The 22,055-nt window shown below is 45.2% G+C and overlaps 1 protein-coding gene and 1 long non-coding RNA gene across 3 annotated transcripts; one reads left to right on the forward strand and one right to left on the reverse strand.

Annotated features, from left to right (window-relative positions):
• Nucleotides 1-612: 612 nt before the first annotated feature.
• Nucleotides 613-2,205, reverse strand: LOC146545186 (uncharacterized). Its single transcript, XR_014880861.1, has 3 exons — nt 2,072-2,205; nt 1,157-1,614; nt 613-753 (listed from the first exon to the last, which is right to left on the reverse strand). It is a non-coding gene; the product is annotated as an uncharacterized LOC146545186 (long non-coding RNA).
• On the forward strand, nt 750-21,839 carry GATA3 (GATA binding protein 3). Of its 2 annotated transcripts, XM_085215587.1 has the most exons (6): nt 750-915; nt 1,594-2,207; nt 4,586-5,122; nt 7,620-7,765; nt 12,554-12,679; nt 18,869-21,839. In XM_085215587.1, the coding sequence occupies exons 2-6, from the start codon at nt 1,967-1,969 to the stop codon at nt 19,151-19,153; spliced, it is 1,335 nt and encodes a 444-aa protein (XP_085071713.1). In that variant the 5' UTR covers nt 750-915; nt 1,594-1,966; the 3' UTR covers nt 19,154-21,839. The 2 variants fall into 2 exon arrangements, with proteins under 2 accessions (XP_085071713.1, XP_010712946.1); XM_010714644.2 differs by lacking the exon at nt 750-915 and having other exon boundaries at nt 1,606-2,207; nt 7,623-7,765.
• Nucleotides 21,840-22,055: the final 216 nt, after the last annotated feature.

The following is a 22,055-nucleotide window of genomic DNA, read 5'->3' on the forward strand; positions in this document are numbered from 1 at the left end:
AATCTTTCCCGAGCCGGAGCGGCTCTAAGCACGAGGAGATGCGGCTTTATTTCCCGGAGGTGTTGCACCTGCCGGAGCTACGGCTTGTCCTGAAGCTCCGCATCCACTGGGACGGGCCGGGGGGAGGCGGGAGAAACGACCCCCGTGCAGCTCACAGCTACCGGGAGCGGCACCCGCGCCGCTCTCAGCTCCCAGAGTTTCGTGGCTGGTGGGAAAAGTTATTTTCTTTTGAAAATAAGAATAGTAATAGGGCAGGGAAAAAAAAAAAAAGTAAGGGAAAACATATAAAAATGAAAAAAAAAGTAAATAAAAAAGCAGAGAAGAAAAAGAATAACAAAGGAAATAAATAAATGGGAAGATAAAGTAAATAGAAAATGAGAAAATAAAGAATAAAAAAGGAAAAAGAAAAAGAAAAAGGGGAAATAAAAAAGGGTGAGTAAATAAAAATAAAAATAGCCAATGGGGGGGGGGGGGGAAAGTGCAAAAAGAAAGAATAGAACAGGGGAAAAAAAAAAAAGTTGTGGAAGTTACGTCGTCCACCGCCGAGTTGCGCGGGTGCGCAGCGGGGGCAGCGCGGAGTTGCGCGGGTGCGCCCCGGGCCGGTCCCTGGCGGTCCCCTCCTCACCCTGGGCCAGGCTCCGCCTCCCCCGTGCTTATGACACTGGAACCTCCTTAAGTTGCGTCTCGCCACAGCTGTCTGTAAGCACTGAGCCGGCTGGCGCCATCCTGCTCCTTTCAGAAAGAATGCCTTCCCTGTAAAAAAAAAAAAAAAAAAAAAAAATAGAGAGAGAGAGGAAAGCGAAAAAAAAAAAAAAAAAGAGGAAAAAAAATAGGGAGAGCGAGCGAGCACAATCCGATCCGATCAGGCACTTTCAGCTTCATCCCTCCTGGGTCACACACTGCTCCTCCACCAAGGTTTGTGCGGAATTTCTTTTGCAACTTGGCTTTTTTTTTTTTTCTTTTTTCCCCTCCTGTTTCCTTCTCCTTTTGCCCTCGCACCCCCACCTTCTTCTCTATCGCTTTTCCCCCTCCTCTTTTATTTTCTTTCCTTTCCTCTCTTTTCCCCTCTCTTCCTCCCTTTTCCCGGTTGCATAATAATTAATGAGCAATCAGAGCGGCCGTAGGCTGCGGCGCAGCGAATGGCACAAGTTCTCACCGGGCTTAAGGCACTGGAGCTGCTCAGGTGCAAATTGAGCAAATAAACAAACAAACAACAGCGGCTACAAAAAAAAAAAAAAGGTTGAGGGGGGAGGGAAGGAGAGAAAATGAAAGAAGAAAAGTAAAAAAAAAAACGGGGGAAAAGAGAGAAGAAAAAAAAAAAGAGAGAGAAAAAGCGAAGCGGGAGTCGGAGCTGCGGCTGCACGGGCTTCGCTGCGAGCCGGGCGGGGAGAGAGTGAAAGAGAAAGAGGCGCTGGGAGAGGTGGGTCCAGGGCAGAGCGGCGCTTCCCAGGGCTGGCTCAGGGATGGGATGGGTTTGCTCCTGCCTAAAAAGTCAGGTGCTGAAGTTCAGAACTTCTCAAGCACGTTTCTCTCTGCCTCTCTCTCCCTCCCTCTGCTCCTTCCCCTTTTCCTCTTTCCTCTTTCTCGTTACAGGTGATCAAAGAAGAGAAACATCTGCAAAAAGAGCGGAAGATACAGAGGGGATCTCACTTCGTAGATATTTCCCCCCCCCCCCCCCTCCGAATTTGTTTTCCCTTTTTTTTTTTTTTTTTTCCCTTTAGTATATTCTCTTATTTTTCATTTTTTTTTCTTTTTCACTTCTTTTTTTTATTTTTATTTTTAAAATTTTTTTTGGAACCGATCATTTCTCACCACCACCCCCCTCCTCCCTCCGATTACAAACCAACCCAACCCCAACCTCGCCGAAGCTCTTTCCCCACCCCGACTCTGCACAGCCGTCCCCCCCCCTCCCGTCGCCAGCCTCGCTGAGGAGGAGGAGGAGGAGGAAGAGCAGCGAGCGCGGAAGATGGAGGTCTCCACGGACCAACCGCGGTGGGTGAGCCACCACCACCCGGCCGTGCTCAATGGGCAGCACCCGGACTCCCACCACCCCACTCTTGGCCATACCTACATGGACCCCACGCAGTATCCTCTCGCCGAGGAAGTGGATGTACTTTTTAATATCGACGGACAAGGCAACCCCGTGCCTCCGTATTACGGCAACTCCGTGCGAGCCACCGTGCAGCGGTATCCGACGGCCCATCACGGTGAGTGTCCGCCCCGAGCCCCGTGCCGTCGGGCAGACCCCGGCAGCGATCCTGCGGGCCGGGAAACGACGTCACGGGTGGGTTTTGGGGCCGGCTTTTAGAAATACGGCTCAATCCTGGCTATTTTTCGTTTTCATTTCTTTTTTCTTTCTGTCTTTCCATTGTTTTGCTTTCTTTCCTATCTTTCTTTTACTTCTGTTTTTAATCTCTTTCCCTTCTTCCCCTCCTCTCTTTCCCTTCTTTCCCTCTTCTCTTTCCCTATTTCTTCCTCTTTCTCTTTCACCTACCTTTTTTTTTTTTTTTTTTTTCCTTTCTCTTTCGCTCAACTATTTTTCTCTCTAATTAGCTTAACGGCGTTTTCACATGGTGTTTAGCTTTTGCACCATTCGCTGCTCTCGAGAAGCATAGCCGTAGAGCAGGGGTGTGAGAATGACCCCGCAGTCCTCACACTTGGGATATTTCATCCTCACTTCAGGAGCTTCTTAGGCTCAATTTGAAAGTTTCACCCAGGGCCGCATCATGGCGTGTGCTAAAACAAGAAAGTCAGAAGGAAGATCCCAAACCAGGCAGCAGAGCAGTGGTGTTTTCCTGCAGGAAAGTGGTGATCCACGATGTGAACGTTGCTCCCGGGTCACTGCTTTTAGAGAAGGAGGTGAAATACCTGCAGCCGATGGGGCCTGGGGCTGCGGAGGGATGAATATTTTGGTGCCATCTTTTTAGAGATGAAGCAGAGCGACCCAGGGTGTGTGACTGGAGTTATCTCTATGGTTAAAAGTTAGGGAATAATATAATAATAATAATAATAATAATAATAAAAATAATAATAAGGCAGGGAAATGAGAAGCCGCTGAGCTCTGCAGCCGGAGAGTGACCTCTCTGAAGTGTTGGAATCTAAAAAGCCCGAGGCTCAACCCAAAATCAAGGAGAAGAAGTTGGAATGAGAGTGGCAATGGAGCCGAGCTGGGCTCCCAGCCCTCAGCTACTTGTTGAGTGCGAGTCTGCATTAGGTCCGCTCAGTAACTGCTTTGTTCTGCCATTAGTCCCTTTAAAACAATTATTTCTGAGGATCAGCAGCCTTTGTCCTTTCTTTCTTTTCTGCTCTTTTCATTTTTTTCCCCCAATATATCAGCAGAAAGTGGAACTGCGGTCTCTCTGATCTAGCCTGAATATTATTTACTATGCTACTTCCTGGAGAAGATAATGAATCTTGACCCTTTCTATTCGTATAACCCACCTTCCCTTCCTTTTGAGCAGTTACTTTCAGTATTGTTCACGAATGTCTGGTACAATGAAAACCAGCCTGTAGGTTTTCTAGCACACGCACATGCTCACATATAGACATATGTGTCCACATTGCACCCGCTCTTTTGCTGTTTGTGGCTCTATAGATTCGTGTTTGCATCTCACCTACCATATATTTAGCACTCTATACCATGATAGCTGGAGAGATTCAGGCTCTCTGGATGTCAGTGTGTTTCAAGGCTGTACTGCAGGCATAACCTTGCTCTCTTCCAGGTGAATAACTGTTTTGCAGCTTCTAGCAATTTGCTGAAGTTGCTGTGGATTTGGGTAGATTTGATTCTTTGGATGTTTTTTTTTTAGAAAGGGCTAAAACGTGAGTTATGATCCCTCCAGAACATTTGTGACAAAAGGTTCAGTTGCATAAACCCAGTGGTTTTCTTTCTCCCTGAAAGCCCAGGTCTGTATTTTAATATACAGTGAAGAGTTTGTAGTGGTGAGAAGGGGATGGAGAGAGAGTTCCTTTTCAGGTTGGTACTCTCTCTGTGTGCCATATTGCCACCAAAAGCTGTCCAATATTTTTGTGCAGCCTCAAGGATTGGGGGGTGGGGGGGTAGGGGGAAGAAAGCGCAAACTGCGACAGTTTGCAAAGTTCAGCAGTTTGGTTGGGAAGGTTAGAAAGGTTATAATCACATTTTTGGGCATCTTCTGGTCCTCTTCATTCGGCCAGAATATACCCAGTGTTTGTAGCCTATGGCTACTTTCGGAAAACGCCTGACAAATTATTTCCCAACTCAGAGAAATGGTTTCTGCAGCGAGGGCTGGGCAATTTCATGCAGGATCTTCACTTCCAAGTCCACCTGGGGTTGTCTGGGAGAGGGCAAAGGGGGGCTCTGTGTCTCAGCACATCCCCGCTCGGGGGGTCCCAATCCTTCAGGATTGCAGCTTTTAGGATTTCATTTTAAAAGGGAAAACACCGAGGGGTTCGCACCAGGTGGGTTTCTCCCCTGCTCCCCTCGCACAGGAGTTTGGCTGAGTGTCTGAGGAAAGAGCGGGGCTGCAGCCCGCACCCCCCGGCGGGTCGTAGGGAGGCAGAGAGAATGTAACCGGCTTTTTCTCGCTGTGCTTTCTCCGAGCAGGCAGCCAGGTGTGCCGGCCCCCTCTGCTGCACGGCTCGCTGCCGTGGCTGGACGGGAGCAAAGCGCTGAGCAGCCACCACAGCGCTTCCCCTTGGAACCTCAGCCCTTTTTCCAAGACCTCCATCCATCACAGCTCGCCGGGACCCCTCTCCGTTTACCCGCCCGCTTCTTCCTCCACTTTATCCGCCGGTCACTCCAGCCCGCATCTTTTCACCTTCCCACCGACCCCTCCTAAAGATGTGTCCCCGGATCCGTCCATCTCCACTCCTGGCTCCACCGGCTCCACCCGGCAGGATGAGAAGGAATGCATCAAATATCAGGTGTCCCTGGCTGACACCATGAAGCTGGAGTCGTCTCACTCTCGGAGCAGCATGGCCTCGTTAGGAGGAGCCACCTCCTCCGCTCATCACCCCATCACTACTTACCCACCGTATGTCCCCGAATATAGCTCTGGACTTTTCCCCCCCAGCAGCCTCTTAGGAGGATCGCCTACCGGGTTCGGGTGCAAATCACGACCGAAAGCGCGGTCGAGCACAGGTAGGGTTTTTGGCTGCTTCGTCCCAGTTTGCTGGGGAAGGGAGAGGAAGCGATGGGATGGAGTGTGGGTTGTGTACCCGGGGGCTGATTCCCGAGGAAAGGAGAGGAAAAACGTTGAATGTTTCTCATAGGTTACCCTTCTGGGATGCTAACCCTAGGCTAAGTCCTTCCCTCTGTGCCCGAGCCTTGTGCCCGAGCCTTGTGCCCGAGCCTTGTGCCCGAGCCTTTCCCTCCCGCCGGGCTCCAGCCCCGGGGGCGATCCCAAACGCCTCTGCTGTGCTCAGCTGCGGGCGTTTAATGAGGAAGCGAAACCGAGGGAACCGCAGCATTAGTGTATCTCTCCGTATTTTAATAATGCTACTTAAATCCCGGCCAACTTCCCCCGCCTGCCCTTAGCCCCGCTCTTCCCAGCGCGGCTCAGCCTAGGGCCTCTTCCCATGCGGCGCCGGGAGGCTGGGAAACAGGGAGGGGGGGGGAGAATTACCCTGAGCTCACCCCCCCAGCCCCATCCAGCTCTGTGCCCGACCCCGGACCGGACCCAGAACCCCGGGGAAGGCACGAAGGCACCGCGGTGGGGCTCGGCGCACTGCGCACACTGCGGGGCTGTGCCAGATGGTCGGGATTTTGCGTGCACCAAAGGGTGCTGCTGTATGAGCAGAAGAAAGGGCGATTAGTCAAAACTCTTTCCCTTTTTTTTTTTTTTTCCGTGGAGGCTGCTGCAGGGTTGCCTGGCATGAATGAGATCAGTTTTCAGGGTTTTTCCAGGGTGACATTTACTCTGTCTGTCTGAGCAGGGACTGTCTCTATTTAGCTGATATGTTTGAGCTAATCCAATTATTTTCAGACTGCTGCACGCGACAGTTGCATTGTTTATCCAGCGCCAGGAACTTTAATAGAGTCCGGATGCGGTTAGAGTGACAAAAAAACTCAGACCTGTGTGTTTTGTACATGAAAGCAGGAGAGAGAGAGAGAGATGGAGTGAAACAAAAGAGAGGGACAGAGACATAAACGGTCTCAGAGCGACCGCTCCATTTAACCAGAGCGGAGTGAACCCACCCGGGAGCTCCGGGAGCGGTCCCGACCCGACCCGACCGCTGCGGCTCCGCTTTATCCTCACCCCGAACCGCGGGGCAGCGGCTGCGCGGGATTTTCAAACCGTTTTGCCCCCCTCTTCCTCCTTCCTCTTGTTTTCCTTTTGCCACTTTCTGTTACTTTACCTTCTAGAAAGACATCTGCGGTTTGCGATAAACCAACCCCAAGAGCAACACCTATTTTTTTTTTTTCTTCTTTTTTTAAAGTCGATTTTAGCAAGCTAGGAAGCTCGCAGACAAAGGGGGATGGGTCCGGGTGAAAAGAAGGGAGGGGGTGTTTGCGAAGGACGAAAGAGGGAGAAACGGATGCAAATTAACATTTCATTATTATGATTATTTTTTGGAGCAGGGGAGGGAGGTTTAGCACAAAGGCTCTGGAAAAACGGCTGCTGTTTGTGGTTAGGGCGCGGGTGCTTCTTGCTCGAACCCACTGCTGAGCTGGGTTAGTTCTGCTTCGGCCAGCTGAGTGTTTCTGCTGCTTTCAGATGGGCTGGGAGTGCCTTTAGGTGCAAGAAATAAAATAACAACAACATGAAACCACTCACTCTGTCAGTAGCTGGGAGGTACTGTGTGTCCCCTAAATCCTGGGAGCCAGTGGGCTGGGGGAGTCCACTCGTAACTGAGACAGAAGGGTGCCGAAAAGGAGGAGTAGAAGATGGAAAAGACTTTAAACTGTTCAGTGTCCCAAATATTGGGCATGATCTGTACGTATAGTGAGGAAGACAGAAGGATTTCTGCAGCCCCGCTGGCTAAGCAGTGAAAGCTAAATTGCAAACAAATCGATAGTGGGTACTGGCCCAGTGACTATGGATTGACTAGGGCTGGAGAGATGTTCTGGTGCTTGGGCCGTGATTATTTTGGGAGTTTGATCTGAGACCAAAGGAAGAGCACTCTGGCTCATGCACCCCACTGGGAACCAGGGTGATGCTCAAGGAGTGAACCCAGGGTCCACATATGCATTAGGAAGGTGTTTGTGGACATATATTTGGCATCCATCTGTCTCAGGAGGGTCATAGGCCCCTTTTTTTCTAACTCAAGGGGTGACAGAGACCCACCAGCTCCTCATCTTCCTCTCATCAAGAGGGACCCATGTGCGGGGGAGAGCTCCAGGGAACTCCTGAGCTGCCGGGGGGTTTTGGTGGGGGCTGTCACCATCACCTACCTCTTCTTAAAGAGCATAGGAGACGTGAGGTGTCAGGATTGGGGTGGTGGAGGAGGATCAGACCCCATGAGGACTGATAGTCCCCTACCTCTGTCTCTTAACCATGACCTTGGGCTCTTGGGCATCCTGAGCTCGGAGAGGACAGACAGTGCCTTTTGGAGTTATTCTGGGGCAGGGGGGAGATTTCTCTATCCTCTTTCACCACTGTTTTCCCTAAGTGAACTATGTGCTCTCTTGTTTCCAGAAGGCAGGGAGTGTGTAAATTGTGGGGCTACCTCAACCCCTCTGTGGAGAAGAGACGGCACCGGGCACTACTTGTGTAACGCCTGTGGACTGTATCACAAAATGAATGGGCAGAACCGACCCCTGATCAAACCCAAGAGAAGGCTGGTGAGTGGTTTTATTTTATTGTATATAATTTGTTTTCTCCTGCCACTTTTGTTTCTTGTTTGCAGCTTGGGATGGAGAGGGAAAGCTCATTCAGCTGCAAAAAGTGGATGCACTGTGTCTGAGTGCTGGGATGGAGGATGCTCAGGGAGATGATCCCACGCGCTGTGGGCCTCAGTTGTCTATTCCTATTGCAAACATGATACAGGTTTAAAAAAAATCAAGATCGAGAGGTTTCTGTAAGCCAGGACTGAGTTTTCTCCCAGGTTGCAATAGGGTGGCAGCCTCTGCACAGCGCACCTGGATGGTGACCCAAGAGTGAAAGCTCTATCTAAAGACATTTCCCGTTGACCAAAGAGATAACAGGAGAACGAAGCTGAAAATTTCTTTCTGTGTGTTTTCCATTCCTGTTGGCTGGTGGTAACACAGAAGGAATCTGAGCAGGGTCACTTGTTCCTCAGCACTGCCACTGTCGCCATCTCATTGCCATCTCAATGTAGGGCATGGCAAAGTGTGTGAGGGTGCAAAACTGAGTGTGCACTCACAACCACACAAGCTGGAGGAAAGTGAAATGCATGGGTAACTATTTGGAGTAATGGTGAAATAATAGTTTCAGGCCTCAGGACCGTAATATATACAGGCGATACGTTATAGCATCCCCAGTGATCTATTTATGAATTCACCTGGAAGCCACAAAAAGGTCTGGAAGCTGTGGGCATGGCTAATAAATGCATTGAAGTCTATTTGGCAAATAATCAGGCAAACCACAAGGGGAAAAATATATCAAGTGGGGGAAAAAATATGTTCCCTGCCTGGGAAGTTATTGAATGTTTTGAATCAAGGCACATTTGGTCACATTAGGATTAAAAATGGAAGGTGGAGGAAAAGCAACTTGTGCATCCCCGTGGTGTTTTGGGGCTGATGGACTGACTGGGACAGTGCTGGTGTGGAGCTCTGCGATGTGTGCTTGGGGACAGACTTTCAGTGTTTTTCCCTTATAACAAAAATGTTGGTCTCCTTTGGCTCAGGCTCATCTTTCACAGCCTCGTTAGGAAAAAGGAAAGGCTTTCTAGGGAGGGAAGTACGGATTGGGATTTTTAATTTTTTTTGGACAACTCTCTTGTTCTCTTCTGCTCCTTCCCGCCAGCCCTTCTGTCTTAAGCACACATACCTCGTTTTCTTTTTCTTTTTTTTTCCCTCGTTCTCTCTTTATGTGTAAAGTCAACTTCCTAGGAAAAAGCTGCCGGATATCTGAGCCCTGGAGATAACTCATAAACAACAGCTCTGTTTCCCCAGCCCAAACACACAGGAGCTTGAGCGTATCCAAACAAGCAGAGGGGGAGGCAGGATAGGAAAGCGGCTGGAAAGGGGGTAGAGCTTTCACAAAGTGTCTGATGGAACCATGAAAGAATGTCCCGAATTACCCCAAGCTCGGCACATGTAAAATGGAATATATAAATAAATACATTTTGAAAGGTCACTCTTGGGGGAAAAAAAAGAAAGAAAAAAAAGAATGAAAAACGTAAAGAAAGACCTGGTCTTGCAAAATCATTCCTATCTTGGGCATTTTAGCTGAAGTCTGAGTTACAAAAAAGTTCCTGTTCTTTGCATGCAGCATTTGCTAAATGAGAACTTCAGATTTTTTTATTATCCTTTTGTTTTTTTTCATCACTGTCTGAAAAAGGAAAATGTTTCTAACACCATTTACTTCTATTTTTCTTGCTAACCCTCTCAAAAAGAAAAAAATCAGAATGCATCAAGACCTTCTGCATTTGCATCTCTTTGTGCAAGGATGTGGAAGCATGCATGTCTGTGGTTTGAATGATCCTCCCGGCTCTGGGAGGTGAGCGGGCTGGGAGCAGAGGTGTGCACCTCTTGCTCTGCCACAAGTTTCCTGTGTGACCTTGGGCTGGTTTTGTAGGCTCTGATCCCAGTGCACTGTAGCTAATGACAGGACTCCGATGGGCTGGATAGAGAAGTCAAATAAATCCCTAGATGCTGGGAACCCAAGCTTCATTAAATTCAATGGGAGTCTTTGTAGGGCTGAATTTATGGGGAATGATGGGATGAACTTTGCAGGCTGAGGAGGTTCAAGCAGCTCTACTTTGTTTTGAGGGGAAAGCTGTGAATCTGGAGGTTTTGGCACTCTTGGAGAGTGCTCCCATCCAAGGCCATGGTAGCTCCTTCATGGCCCCTGGCTGAGACAAAGTCTTCCTTTGAATTTTCTTCTTTCATTGCCAACATGGATGCAGAGCTCTCTGTTTCTATGTCCGTACTGGTTTTGGAAGAATAATGGCTGGTTTCTCAGAGGGATTTGACACATGCAATATGATTTTAGGAAACTGTCCCTTGCAGCTTTTTGGATACTCCGCGTAAATGTAGGCACCAAAACCAACCCTTAAGCATGTTTATCAGCACTGAGTTCCTCCTTCTGCACCTTCCTTGGTTCCACCTTTCCATCACTGTCAGCACTTCCAGCATGAAGTTGTGTCTTTGCTCAACCAGCTCTGGTCCTGTAGATGATAGTGTGACTGTAGTCATCCCATTACTGACATGGACACGATTGGGTTGGTGATGAGTGTCAGTCCCATTGCTCGGAGCTTTGAAAATAGTGTTATTATTCATTATTTCCTGCCCGCTGTTGCTGTCTCTGGTCTAAATTAGCACAGAATGAAAGCTACGGTCTGGGACGAAAAGAGTGCAGGGCTTAAAATATTTAGATAACAACGCCAAGGTTTTGTAGAGAAAATGTGACAGATGGATTAGGTTTTAGGGAAGATAATGAACATAGTGATTTATTGGTATATTTAAAATTAGCAGGTGAGAATTTGCTTGAGATCCTGAAAAGGTAGTTGGGATGAGGCATACCTTTAAACACATTTACCATCCGAGAAATTATGGTGAGCAGTGTTGAAACCCCAAATGTCTTCAAAGGGGATGTTTCCCCTGTGTGGGCTGAGTCAAATATCGCTGGTTTTAAGAAATTTCCTTAGGCTTGATTTTTGGGTCTGATAAATTCAAAGCTGCCACAGAGAGTCATGCCAGCCTCCGAGCCACCTATGCCTGGCCCCTGGGTTGTGGTGGGTGTGCAGCTCTGTGAGCAGGTATGTCCATCAACCTGGTGATTTGAATGGGAACCAAATCTGGAGCCGTGGCAGAGTCCAGAGAAGGACGGGATAAAGGCCTCTGTGTGCAAACTTGTCCGATAGGCTCTGCTTTTGGTGGTGGGGTGCCTCAACTTCTTCAGATGGTTTCTTTTTTTGCAGGCAGAATACTTTTCGTGCTGCCTGGTAAGAGCCTCTTGTTGTCAGACTGGGCATTCTGCAATTCTTCTTAATGCTTGTGGGCACAGTGTGATTTATTTTTTCAGATAGTCCTTTTTTGTGTGTGTGTAATTAAAAAAGAAAAAAAAAATTCCTACTCTATCTAAAACAAAACCAACCCGTCCTCTCTCCACCTACGCCACATTCAATTATGATTAAAATTGCAACATGACCTAACAAGAGTTGGTATTAATGCTAGCGCTGTGCCAGTGTCCATGTTTGCATTTTGGGTTTGCTGTACAGTCTCCAAAGATGTGGTATTTTTTTTTTTTTTTTAAATGTTGGACGTGCTACAGTGTGCGGCTGAGTGGGGTGAGGGGTAAATTTGAAACAGTAAGAGCACAAAAGAGAGCATTAAAGGCTCAGTTCTGCAAGGTGCCAAGCATTGCTATGATCTGGCAAATCGTTTAAGCACATGTTTTAACTTTAAGCACATGAGCAGTCCCATTGAAAGCGGTGCATCGGGATGAAATCAGAGCTCTGGGACTGTGTCATGTTGATGAAGAAGAGATAGGAGTGGGATCTAAAGATCTTTTTTAGGAGCTGTAGGCACTTGCACGCATGCAAGCATGCATGCGCATTCATATGAAAGTCTGCAAACTCCTTTTCCTCCCTCAGTGGCAGAAGGACAATTTGTTTGCCAAAGTTACAGAGTTTTTAAATGATAAGCACGAATTCATGCATGTGAATGGGAAGCGACTTGGCTGAATTTGGCTTTCCTAAATCATTATCACAGCTAACAAAAAAGCTTCTTTATACACCTTGACACATATACTCTTTTTTTTTTTTTTTGTTCCTCCCTTTTTATGAAATGGTAAATTCTTCTTTCAACCTCATTACCAGTCCTTAAATAAACATGAAGTTTGAGGCTGCAGAAGGGTGTAATTAAAAAGTTGGGATTCTCGCTCTTTGCCGCAGTTATTTCCGATCTGGAGCCTGTATCCTTTGAAGCAGAGCTGAACTTATGGGATGGGGCCGTGCTTGCTGTCAGATCCAGCGAGCAGCTGCCCACTGAGCATGGCGTGGGTCTCATCCGGCACTGGCTGAAGCCATCGTGACTCATGCCATTGACTCCAGCAATTGCTGGTTCAGGCCCTGACTGCAGAATTAGATCCCTGGGGGGTCTGAGAGAATTAAGATGGAAAGACATGTTGGCATTTAAATAATATTTTCCCCTCTGGAATGGGCTGTGCCAGCGTTGCTTATTTTGATGAGCTCTATCAGAGGTTTAGCACTCACTTTTAGGATGCCCTTTGGCACCTGATTCAGTTCGTATATAATTTGGGATTAAAGTACCTCGGGGACTTTTTGCCAGAATTATTATTTGTTCTCACAAGCCAGTTTCTGTAGGCCTCTGCTGCTGTGCGTCAGTCTTGTGTGGTTGATGTTTTCTTTCTCAGCGATTTTGCTGATGGCATCTTTTTAATGCTTTTTTTTCTATCTCTTCTTGTCCCACCCGTTCCCGCAGTCTGCAGCCAGGAGGGCGGGCACGTCCTGCGCTAACTGTCAGACCACCACCACCACCCTGTGGAGGAGAAATGCCAACGGCGATCCTGTCTGTAATGCCTGTGGGCTCTACTACAAGCTGCACAATGTAAGTGTGACGGTAACGCGCGGTAGCAGGGCCTCCCCTTCCATGCTCAAAGTCTTCCTTAGTATGAGGATTTATAGTCTTGGGTGGTCCAAAGTCTTCCTTGGTTTGAGGATTTCCACTCTCGGGTGGCTCAAACTCTTCCTTGGCTTCGGGATTTGCTGTAGGTGTCTGTTCATTGCACGTGAGTTGGACTAGGTGACCTTGAAAGGTCCCTTCTGACTCAAACGATTCTATGACTCTACGACATCCAGTCTCGGGTGGTGCTGAGACTTCCTCTATCCCTTTGGGGATCCCTTTGGGAACCTTAAGTTTTGAAGCAATGAGAGAGTGTCCTCTTAAATGTAGTTGATCTGACTTGGGAAGGTAAAAAACAGGACTGTCAGTGGGTAATGTTAGAGCTGTCCCATGCCTGAGCCAAGGAAGGAGGGCTGGATCAACAGAGAGACATGTTATCCACTGCGGATTGGGCTCAGCGTGCTGGAAAAGACAACACACCATCCTGCAAACTGATACCCCTTCTACGCACAGCTTGGTTCCTCCAGCAAACACAAACTCCGCCAAAAAAGCAAAATGTGCCAGTGACTATTTAGATCTTTCCTGGGTTTGTGGCTATCTTTGTCCCGTCCCTCTGCCAGTCCCTAGAGGTGATTTATTTAGGTCTCTTGTTGCCCCATTTGACGCAAGCGATTCCTAAACAAAAAGGGACTTGATTTAGTTAGTGGGTCGTAGAGTATGCTAAACCTGTGATATGAATTTTAAGGCATCTGTCATGGAAAGGAATGAGAAACGTAATGAAATGAACTGGCTGGAAGATTTAATCTAATACCTCCATGCAAAGCCAGATTGCAGAAACCAGGGATATGTGCCCTAGGGAAAGAGCTAAAGGGATCTGAAAAGTCTTCTACCAAATAATACTGCTAATACAGGAGTCTTAAGGCTACTCCTGTTACTCTCATTCTACGTGTGACATTAGAATAATTATTATGTCAGAAGAAGGAAAAGACTTCCAATTTCTGTGCTTTAACTTTTTTTTTTTTCCTAGTGGTCGTTTGCTTTATGTTTGACGTAGAAATCTCAGGCTATGTTTTACCCTGATGTCTACCCACACATGCACATCAAAGATGGATTGGGTTTCATGGGGCAGCCAAATCTGGTGGTGTCTCTGTCCCTTGTTATTTCAAGCTCTTTGTTTTTTTGAGATGAGTAAACAAGTTTGGATTAAATAGGAAGAAAAAAAGAAAACCCAACTAGGCTAATTTTTCACCTGTTCTGTGAGAGGCATCTCTCTCTTGGAAAAAAGGAAAATGTGTTTACCCTTTAGTGGGCGAGCATCTCAGCACCCTTCGAGCCCTTTGTAGCAAACAAAGGTTGTCATCAGACTCTCTGTGTGATCACTGCAAGCAGAAGGGTTGGACAGGCACGAGGAGTGAAAACTCAGAGTATCATAAGAAAATACTTAGCTTGCTATTTTTATGGCAGGAAGGCAACCAGGTCAGCTATCTTCAGTGAAGGAATATATTTTTGTGTGCTGTTGTCATTGTAGCAGTGTAGCTACTGATGTTAGGACTTCGCTTAGATGGTGATGAGGCACCGGGTTACCCGAGAAGTTGTAGGTGCCTCGTTCCTGAAGGTGCTCAAGGCCGGGTTGGCTTGGGGCTGTGGGCAGCCTGATCTGGTGGGTGGTAGCCAGATCATAGCGGGGGTTGGAACTGGATGAGCTTTAAATTCTCTTCCAACTTAAGGAATTCTATGATTTTAATCATCTAGCGTGGATACAAGCAGTAGGGACTCCTCTACCTGAGTTGTTCCCCTTGTGCTGCAGCAAAGCTCTTGAATGGGAATAGTCTCACCTCAGGTAACATTAGTTGGACTTGGTGAAGATGTCTGCGTTTAGATGAGATCATTTATAGCCCTGAAGACTGTACAGTTTCTCCCTGTGTCTAGAAATGGAGACAGAATGTTAAGTTCATGTGGATCTGCACTGTAGCTGTCAGACTAGAGGAATTCCCCCTAAGGCAGCTGAAAGCTGGAGTTCTCCAGGAACGAGCACCTGCTCCCTCTCTCCTTTTCTTTTTAACACTAACTTTGTGAAACTAGTTGGCCTGAACCGACCCCCTGATCCATTGTTTAGGGATGTTGGTGAAATCTGTGACATAGGGCAGGCCTTGAGCAGATTGGAACTGTTTTCATACTCATTAAAAACACCGTCAGCTTCTGAAAAGCTCAGTGCAGCTACTTACCAAAGTCAAGTAGTATCTTGCCTTAAGAGCAGCTCCACTGATGGGACCTGCTTAAGTGATACTCCCTAGAGTACTATGATAGAACTAGGCAAGGATACTAAAATCTGACTATGAATAGGTAGATTTTTCTTCCTCTTTTTTCTTTTTTTAATTTTTGCTACTGGATGATGCTTAATTATAACTACAGTGAAAAATTAGCAACATCACTGCAGATCATCCTTGAAAATACCACTCTCACAGCTTTAAAGCTTTACAAGGGCACGGTACTGAGGCATTATTCTGCAGCCCAATGCGGCTTACAAGGTGTGTAGCTGTGAAGGCCACACTCTGCTTTATAAATTGTATGTGAGTGACTTTATGTTTTAAATTTTTTTGTGACTGGTGATAAGGCAATGGTAGCGTCGTGAAGTTTTCTTCTGTTTTTGGCTGCTAGGAGGTGAGCTGTTCTAACTGACTTTAGTCAACTCAAAGCAGGGATGAAGTTTTGTGGTTGATCATAGACAAATTTCCTAGGCTGTTGGAAATCGGTTTGGTATTTTAAAGTGCAAGACCTTTTCATGTAGCTGGTGGTCCTGCTACTTTTTTGTGTTTGTCTCTGTGTTGGATCTCCACCAGGAGAGGTGCTGGAAATGCGTACAGGCTCACCATAGCATTTCCCTTTTGAGCAGCAGAGTGTCTGTGCAGATGTGTCAATGACTGCAGAAGTCTTTTGGCTACTCAGAAGATGCTTTCGTTCTGATTTAGGCTAGTAGGAAAGCCTTTACTCTTTTAGTTTCCTCTACCTTTCCTCCTTTTGTCTTTTCTTTCGGTTTAATGAGTTTTCCTAGGACCTTCAGATCATTAGGGTATTTTAATGGATTGATCTGAAGATAAAACGTGTCTGCGTTTCAAGCCTACATCAGGAAGGATTGCAGTAAATAATACTAACATTCTTTCAATATTTTTTTTTTTTTTTTTTTAATGAGTGATATCAGTTTGTTTTACTGTTGATTCCCGCAGCTGAAGTGAACCCATTTGTCAGTAGGATATAAGCAATGATTATAATAGTCTTGGGGTACATTTAGTGGAGTTGCTGACATTTTTCCAATTGACTTCAACAAGAGCAGGCTCCATTAACACCAGTATTAAGAATGACTAATATTTCACATTGATGTGACGCCTTTCATCCTGTGGCATCCCAGAGTGTTCTTTAAGATACAGCCAGTCTGGAAGATTAACCCAACATTGTAATGACTATGTCTAAAGGATAAATCCGCTTCAGTGACAGGACCTTATTGAGGTCAGTGGCAAAATCCCTTTGTCTTCAGTCAGAGCAAGATCAGACCTATAATGTCTATGACTATCCCCTGGATTTGATCTGTTGAATGTGGGGTTCTTGTCCTTGCTATTTCAGTCCTTCTTAGAAGTGTGATCAGCCTTTGCTCACTTCAGAGATAGGTGGGAGTGCTTGTACCTTGCTGGAGGTATGCAGCACACTGTCTTGCACCCATAGAAACGAGGAAGATATCAATGATTTTGGCAAAAGTCCTCAAAAGCGACCTTTGTTACACAATATCCAAAGGTAGAGTGAAGTGTCCCAAGAGCAGAGCAGTCAGTGTTTTGCATATGATACAACAAAGAACGTAACTCCTGCCCATAATTAATTAGCTCCATCTGAAATTAATGAATTTCATATACATGCTTTGGGGTGGTTTAATTTTAATTTAGCATGTGTTTGTCATTTTTATCACAATGAATTTTCATGTGAAAGGTCTTCCCTCCAGGTCTCTCATTTCTCTCCCCCAGAAACAGATATGGATTTGTGCCTTTGATGTTTCGGGGACCCCTTTAACTTTGCTGTGTTTAATCTTAGAAGTCAGTGGAAAATGTTTCTGGCTTGCTGTTGTGGCTGTTCTGGTCTCCCTCTCTTGATATTTGTCTGAGTGCTTATCTCTTTGGGTCAAATACCTGGCAAGAGGGTGAGGCCAAGTACAGCAGGATGATGCTATCAGTTGGAATGGCACCTTGACCCCAGTTGCAGGGCTGGCTATAGCTTATCATAGAATCATGGAATTGTTTGAGTTGGAAAGAAACTTTAAAGGTCATCTGTTCCAACTCCTCTGCAATGGATAGGGTCATGTAAGGCAGATAAGGTTGCCCAGAGCTCCATCCATCTTGACCTTGAATGTCACCACGGACAGAGTATCCTCCACTTCTCTGGGCAAACTGTTTCAGTGCATCCTGAGCAAAACTCATATTCCCATCCTTTAGGCTCACATGACAGTCTATGAGGATCTGTTCTTAGCAGTTGAACAAAGCATGAAAGATACTACTTTAAGGAGGTGATCAGTGTTCTGAAGGACACTCCAAGAGCCAGCACAGCATGAGGCTGGTGCAGTTTTGCCACCACCAGGTCCTCAGCTTGTGTTTGCTGCTTTACCCGGAAATCCAATCTGGATGCCCTTGAGACTTCATATCATGGTTCAAATCCTCATTATGAGCGGGGGAGGCAGGGATTTGTGTATGTCTCCCCAGATCTGAGCTGTTCTTATTGGAGATCAGGATCTCCAGATCTGCTGTGACATTGCTCCCCAGTGGGGTTCACCTTTTGCCTTTTGAACACGGGCAAGAAATCCCTGCTGGGTGACTGGAAATAGGCAGGCAATGCTTTCCCATCACAGGCTGAAGCAAAGGGCTTCCCTTGTATGTGTATCCCATGAAGACAGGAAGTCAAGGAGAAGGATGATATTGTATTTAAAGCCTATGACATTTGAGGTTTTGGCTTGCTGCTGCCCCAAGGCTGCTGTGGTTCTGCACATGGGCTGGCATACCTTCAGCTGCTAGCAAGCTGGGCTGCTTCCACTGGCTGCCTTTATCCAGAGGTAATCAGACTTTCAATTGCCCATTTTTTAGGGCGAGGTGAAATTTCTCATCACTGCTGGTGTGGAGAGCCTGGGGTCACTAATTCAGAACGAGATGACGAACTTTTGGGACTGTCTTTCCTCTCCCCATGCCTCTGTCCCTGCATATAACAGGGAGCTATTGTATCCCTCCCTCCTTAGGGAGAGAACTCACAGAATGGTTCTCATATGTGTGGGGAAAGGCACCGATAAGCAAGCAGCTAAACTATTCTGTGATCTCAAAGAAGGATGTGCTTTGTTCCCTGCACTGACTGAAGATCTTACGAATCAAAATCTGATCAGGATCCTTGCAGGAACCTCCTTCCATTGGCCTTGTAGTTCTCAGTGGACAGTGGATCCATTTTTTTCTCCCTTTTCTCCATCAGCACCCACATTTATTGCAAGAAGCAGTGTTCAGTGCTATGGGGTTTTGACTTCTGCCATGGGTGGGATTCTGCAGAGGAGCCACTGTGAGACCCATGTCACTGCCCAAGCACAGATTTTTAAGGGTTTTTATGCATGCTTCCCAACTGTTGCAAAAACCTTTCTTAAAAAGTATGAGTAATACAAAATACCTGTCAGTCTTATGAAGAGTTTGAGCCCCTGGGAGAGTTTGAGACCCCTAGTAGCACTGAAATCCCAGCAGCTGCTGTCACTAATGGTTTTAGATCAGTCAGGGAGCCTGGGGGTGAGATGGTGTCTGCAGGGAATATTTCAAGGTGATAATGTTTGGTCTCATTCCTAAACACGCTGCAATTACCTTATGTGCAGATAGCTGAAATTTTTCAGCCGCTACAAGTTATTTGGGTATGCTTTGCTCCTGTGAGGCTCTGTGCTTTTCTGTCTTCCCATCTCTACAAATTTCAATCCAACCTGGAATTTTCTGCAGTTCCCAGGGGTGGTTCTGGCCCTGATTTGAATTTTGGGGGTGTGTGAGCTATGCAGGAAGAGGGGGCTGCTGGATGTTCGGCTGGACCTGGGCATATCCCGTGGCATAGGGTGCATGAATCCCACAGTGATCTGGGGAGAAGAGATGGAAGCACACAAAAAAATAATTTATTTTTGTTTAGATTAACAGACCCCTGACTATGAAGAAAGAAGGAATTCAGACCAGAAACCGAAAAATGTCTAGCAAATCCAAAAAGTGCAAAAAGGTCCATGACAACCTCGAAGACTTTCCCAAGAGCAGCTCCTTTAACCCCGCCGCCCTCTCCAGACACATGTCCTCTATCAGCCACATTTCACCCTTCAGTCACTCCAGCCACATGCTGACTACACCGACACCGATGCATCCTCCATCCAGCCTCTCCTTTGGACCTCACCATCCCTCCAGCATGGTCACTGCCATGGGTTAGTGAGAGACTCCCCTGCTGAATGCCTACGGTCTCAAAATGAGATTTACTTTATATACTTGCATTTTTGCAGGCGCGTGGTTATGGGTATGATGTCCCAAATCAAATGGGAGGGGGAAAAAAGAAAAAAAAAAAGAATAAAAAGAATAAAAATAAATATGTTATTTGAAGGCATAAGAATGAAAAAAATAATAATAAAAAAAGAAAAAAACTACAAAAAGCACAAAAACGGAAAAAAAAAAGAAAAAAGGAAAAAAGAAAAAAAAAGTTTAAAAAAAGTGATGTTTGCCACTTTTTAAAGGAACTCACTATGGCATCTATGTATTCTTACCCGCTGAATCTGGATACCATTTGTGAATAAGCCATTCAGAACTCGCATTCCCTATTGAACAGGATCTCTAGTGCTGTGAACAAAATAAAGTAAAATAAAAAATGCTGAACATTGCATATAACTTATATTGTAAGAAATACTGTACATTTGAGGAAGACTTTATTGCATCTGGAGAGCTGCGAAGAAAAAGGCATGAAGGACTCTGAGAGATTTTTTTTTAAAGGAAAAGAAAAAAAAAAGACGACGGGAGGACAATTTAAAAACCAGAAAAACAAACAATGCAGACCAAGAGGAAACGCGGTCTTAATGAACAAATGGACCAACTGCCAGTCATGTCTTCTCCTTTTATTTTATTTTAATTTTCTTTTTTGTTTTGTTTTGTTTCTTCTTCATTTCTGGGAGAGGGGAGGGGGCTGGCTAGAACGGTTTTGATGCATTAACTAACTAACTAACTAACTAACTAAATAAATAAAACCTGTAGGGAGATCATTCATTTTGGGCCATGGGCCCTTTACATAGGAAGTACCAATGGTGTCAGGCAATCAGTGTTAACATGCGGACATTGCCAACAAGGGGTTTTTGGATAGCCATTCTCCAGGTCTATACGCATTGTGAACAAGTTCCTGTAATTGTTGTTTGTATGTATAATTCAATGCACCAAAATAAGAAAGATGTAGATTTATTTCATCCTATTATACAGACTGAATGGTTGTACAAATTTATTTACTGCTAGTGATAAGACCTGCTTTTATTTTTGTTTTGTTTTCATATTTTTTCCTCTTTTTTTTTTTTTTTTTTTGAGAATAAACTAGATTCAATTCTGTTGACTTAAAAGTGTTTTGTGCTTGGGGGTTGGAAAGGGAATGTTTTTCTTTCTCCATTAATTTTGTTTTTTGAATTTGTTTTGATTGTACTTCTTGCATAGTTTCCATGGGTGCGGGAATGTGTGTCTTTTTTCACTCCTGCTAATGGGTAACTCAGTACTTATGATGACTTGACAAAAACAAAAAAACAAAAAAACCAACCCTGAAACAGAAACTCAGAAAAAAAAAAATATCTATCAAGACAAAGGAAAAAATCAGCACCTCCAGATAAATGGACTGTCAGTGTAACCCTATTGTCTCTCGTTGGTCTTCCTCTTCCCTTGTGGAATGGGTCCCTTTTGGTCTCAATTCACTGTGGCCACCATGGTGACACTCTTGTGACAGGGATTGGTTTGGGACTGGGAGAAAGTGCAAAGAAATGACAGGGTCGTTATGATGCTGGCTACTTTTGGAGTAGTGTTAGCAAAGGCCTTAAGACTTTGGAAGGGAGACACTGAGTACTCACAGGTTTAATTTGGTGTTCTGAAATCAAGTTCTTGATGTGACATTGTGATAAACCAAGCCCTGTGCTGGCAGGAATAAGAAGAACTTGTTACGAAAGGATGGATTTGATGGTAGACAGAGGACAATTCCCAAAATTCAAAAGCTACCAGCTAGTCTTTTCCATGAAAGATTTCTTCATAATAATACAGGTTATATTACTACATTATATTACATTACTGTTAGTAGAAATGCTTGGCTCTTATGATTTGATTTCTGATGGTTTAATCCTCAGGAGTCAGTTCTTCTTTTAGTCTTTGGTATTTACACATCCAGCTTCTTTAAACCATTGTAGGAACTAGACATTTACTTTACAAATGAAGGGTTAAATTTCTTATCATCTCAATCCCTTTGCTGGAGACTTGAGGATGATGTGATAAGATGATGCCAAGGCTGTGAGAAAATGATAAAACAGGACAAACCAACCAACAAGCCAAAACAAAAAAAAAGCCCCAACAAAATAACAACAACTCCAAATTAACAACCTCAGTATATGTGACTTGAAAATAACGTATCTTTCAGATGGTATTTGGAACCCCTTTGTTCCTGGGACAGAATCTCTTAAGGGTACCAGTGTCATGGGACCATCTTTGCAGGAGTAAGACTGTTTCATACGAGAAAGGAGAGCTTTGAAACTTTTCAAGGTGATTATACACGCGTTCAATATTCATTTGATTTGGGAGAGCTGTAGGAATGGGAGAGCATTTGCCCTTATTCAGTCTTTTTCTTCTCTGTTTCAAAACGAACCTAGTTAAAATACCTCTATCACAAAGGAGGATTTAGCAGATGTAAGCGGAACAGGCAGTAATCGTTTTGTAATGTTGTATATTCTTTCCTTTTGACTCTGTTGACAAAAATGTGTAAAAAACAGTCAGAACAAATGGCACACATTTCAAATCTTGTGTTAATCACCTTTTTGCTTTCTCAAGGAATATTCTAAACATAAAGACTAAATGTTGAAATAAAGCACAGTGAAGAATTACTGAGATGCAAATGGAGATCTTGTTGGCTCCTAATTAATCATCCGCGAACTATAAAGCTATTTTCAATTAGTTTGACAAATCAAAGAAAATAATCATCTTTGCTGATATTAAGCTTGAGAGATTATTATTTTTTAATTCGTGATGCTACAACCTTTCCCTCCTTTGGCTCATTAACAGATTGCTGTTGAACTGAGATATTGATCCCAATTCTCTCCAATGGTGTAAAT

This window comes from Meleagris gallopavo, chromosome 1 (genome assembly GCF_905368555.1).
Source record: "Meleagris gallopavo chromosome 1, MGAL_WU_HG_1.1, whole genome shotgun sequence".
Taxonomy (NCBI): Eukaryota; Metazoa; Chordata; class Aves; order Galliformes; family Phasianidae; genus Meleagris; species Meleagris gallopavo.

Excerpts from the sequence above, each read along its gene's own strand:
- GATA3 (XM_085215587.1), top strand. The coding sequence starts at position 1,967 with ATGGAGGTCTCCACGGACCAACCGCGGTGGGTGAGCCACCACCACCCG. Across the intron at positions 2,208-4,585 it reads GTATCCGACGGCCCATCACG|GCAGCCAGGTGTGCCGGCCC; the intron begins GTGAGTGTCCGC and ends TTCTCCGAGCAG. Across the intron at positions 12,680-18,868 it reads TCTACTACAAGCTGCACAAT|ATTAACAGACCCCTGACTAT; the intron begins GTAAGTGTGACG and ends ATTTTTGTTTAG.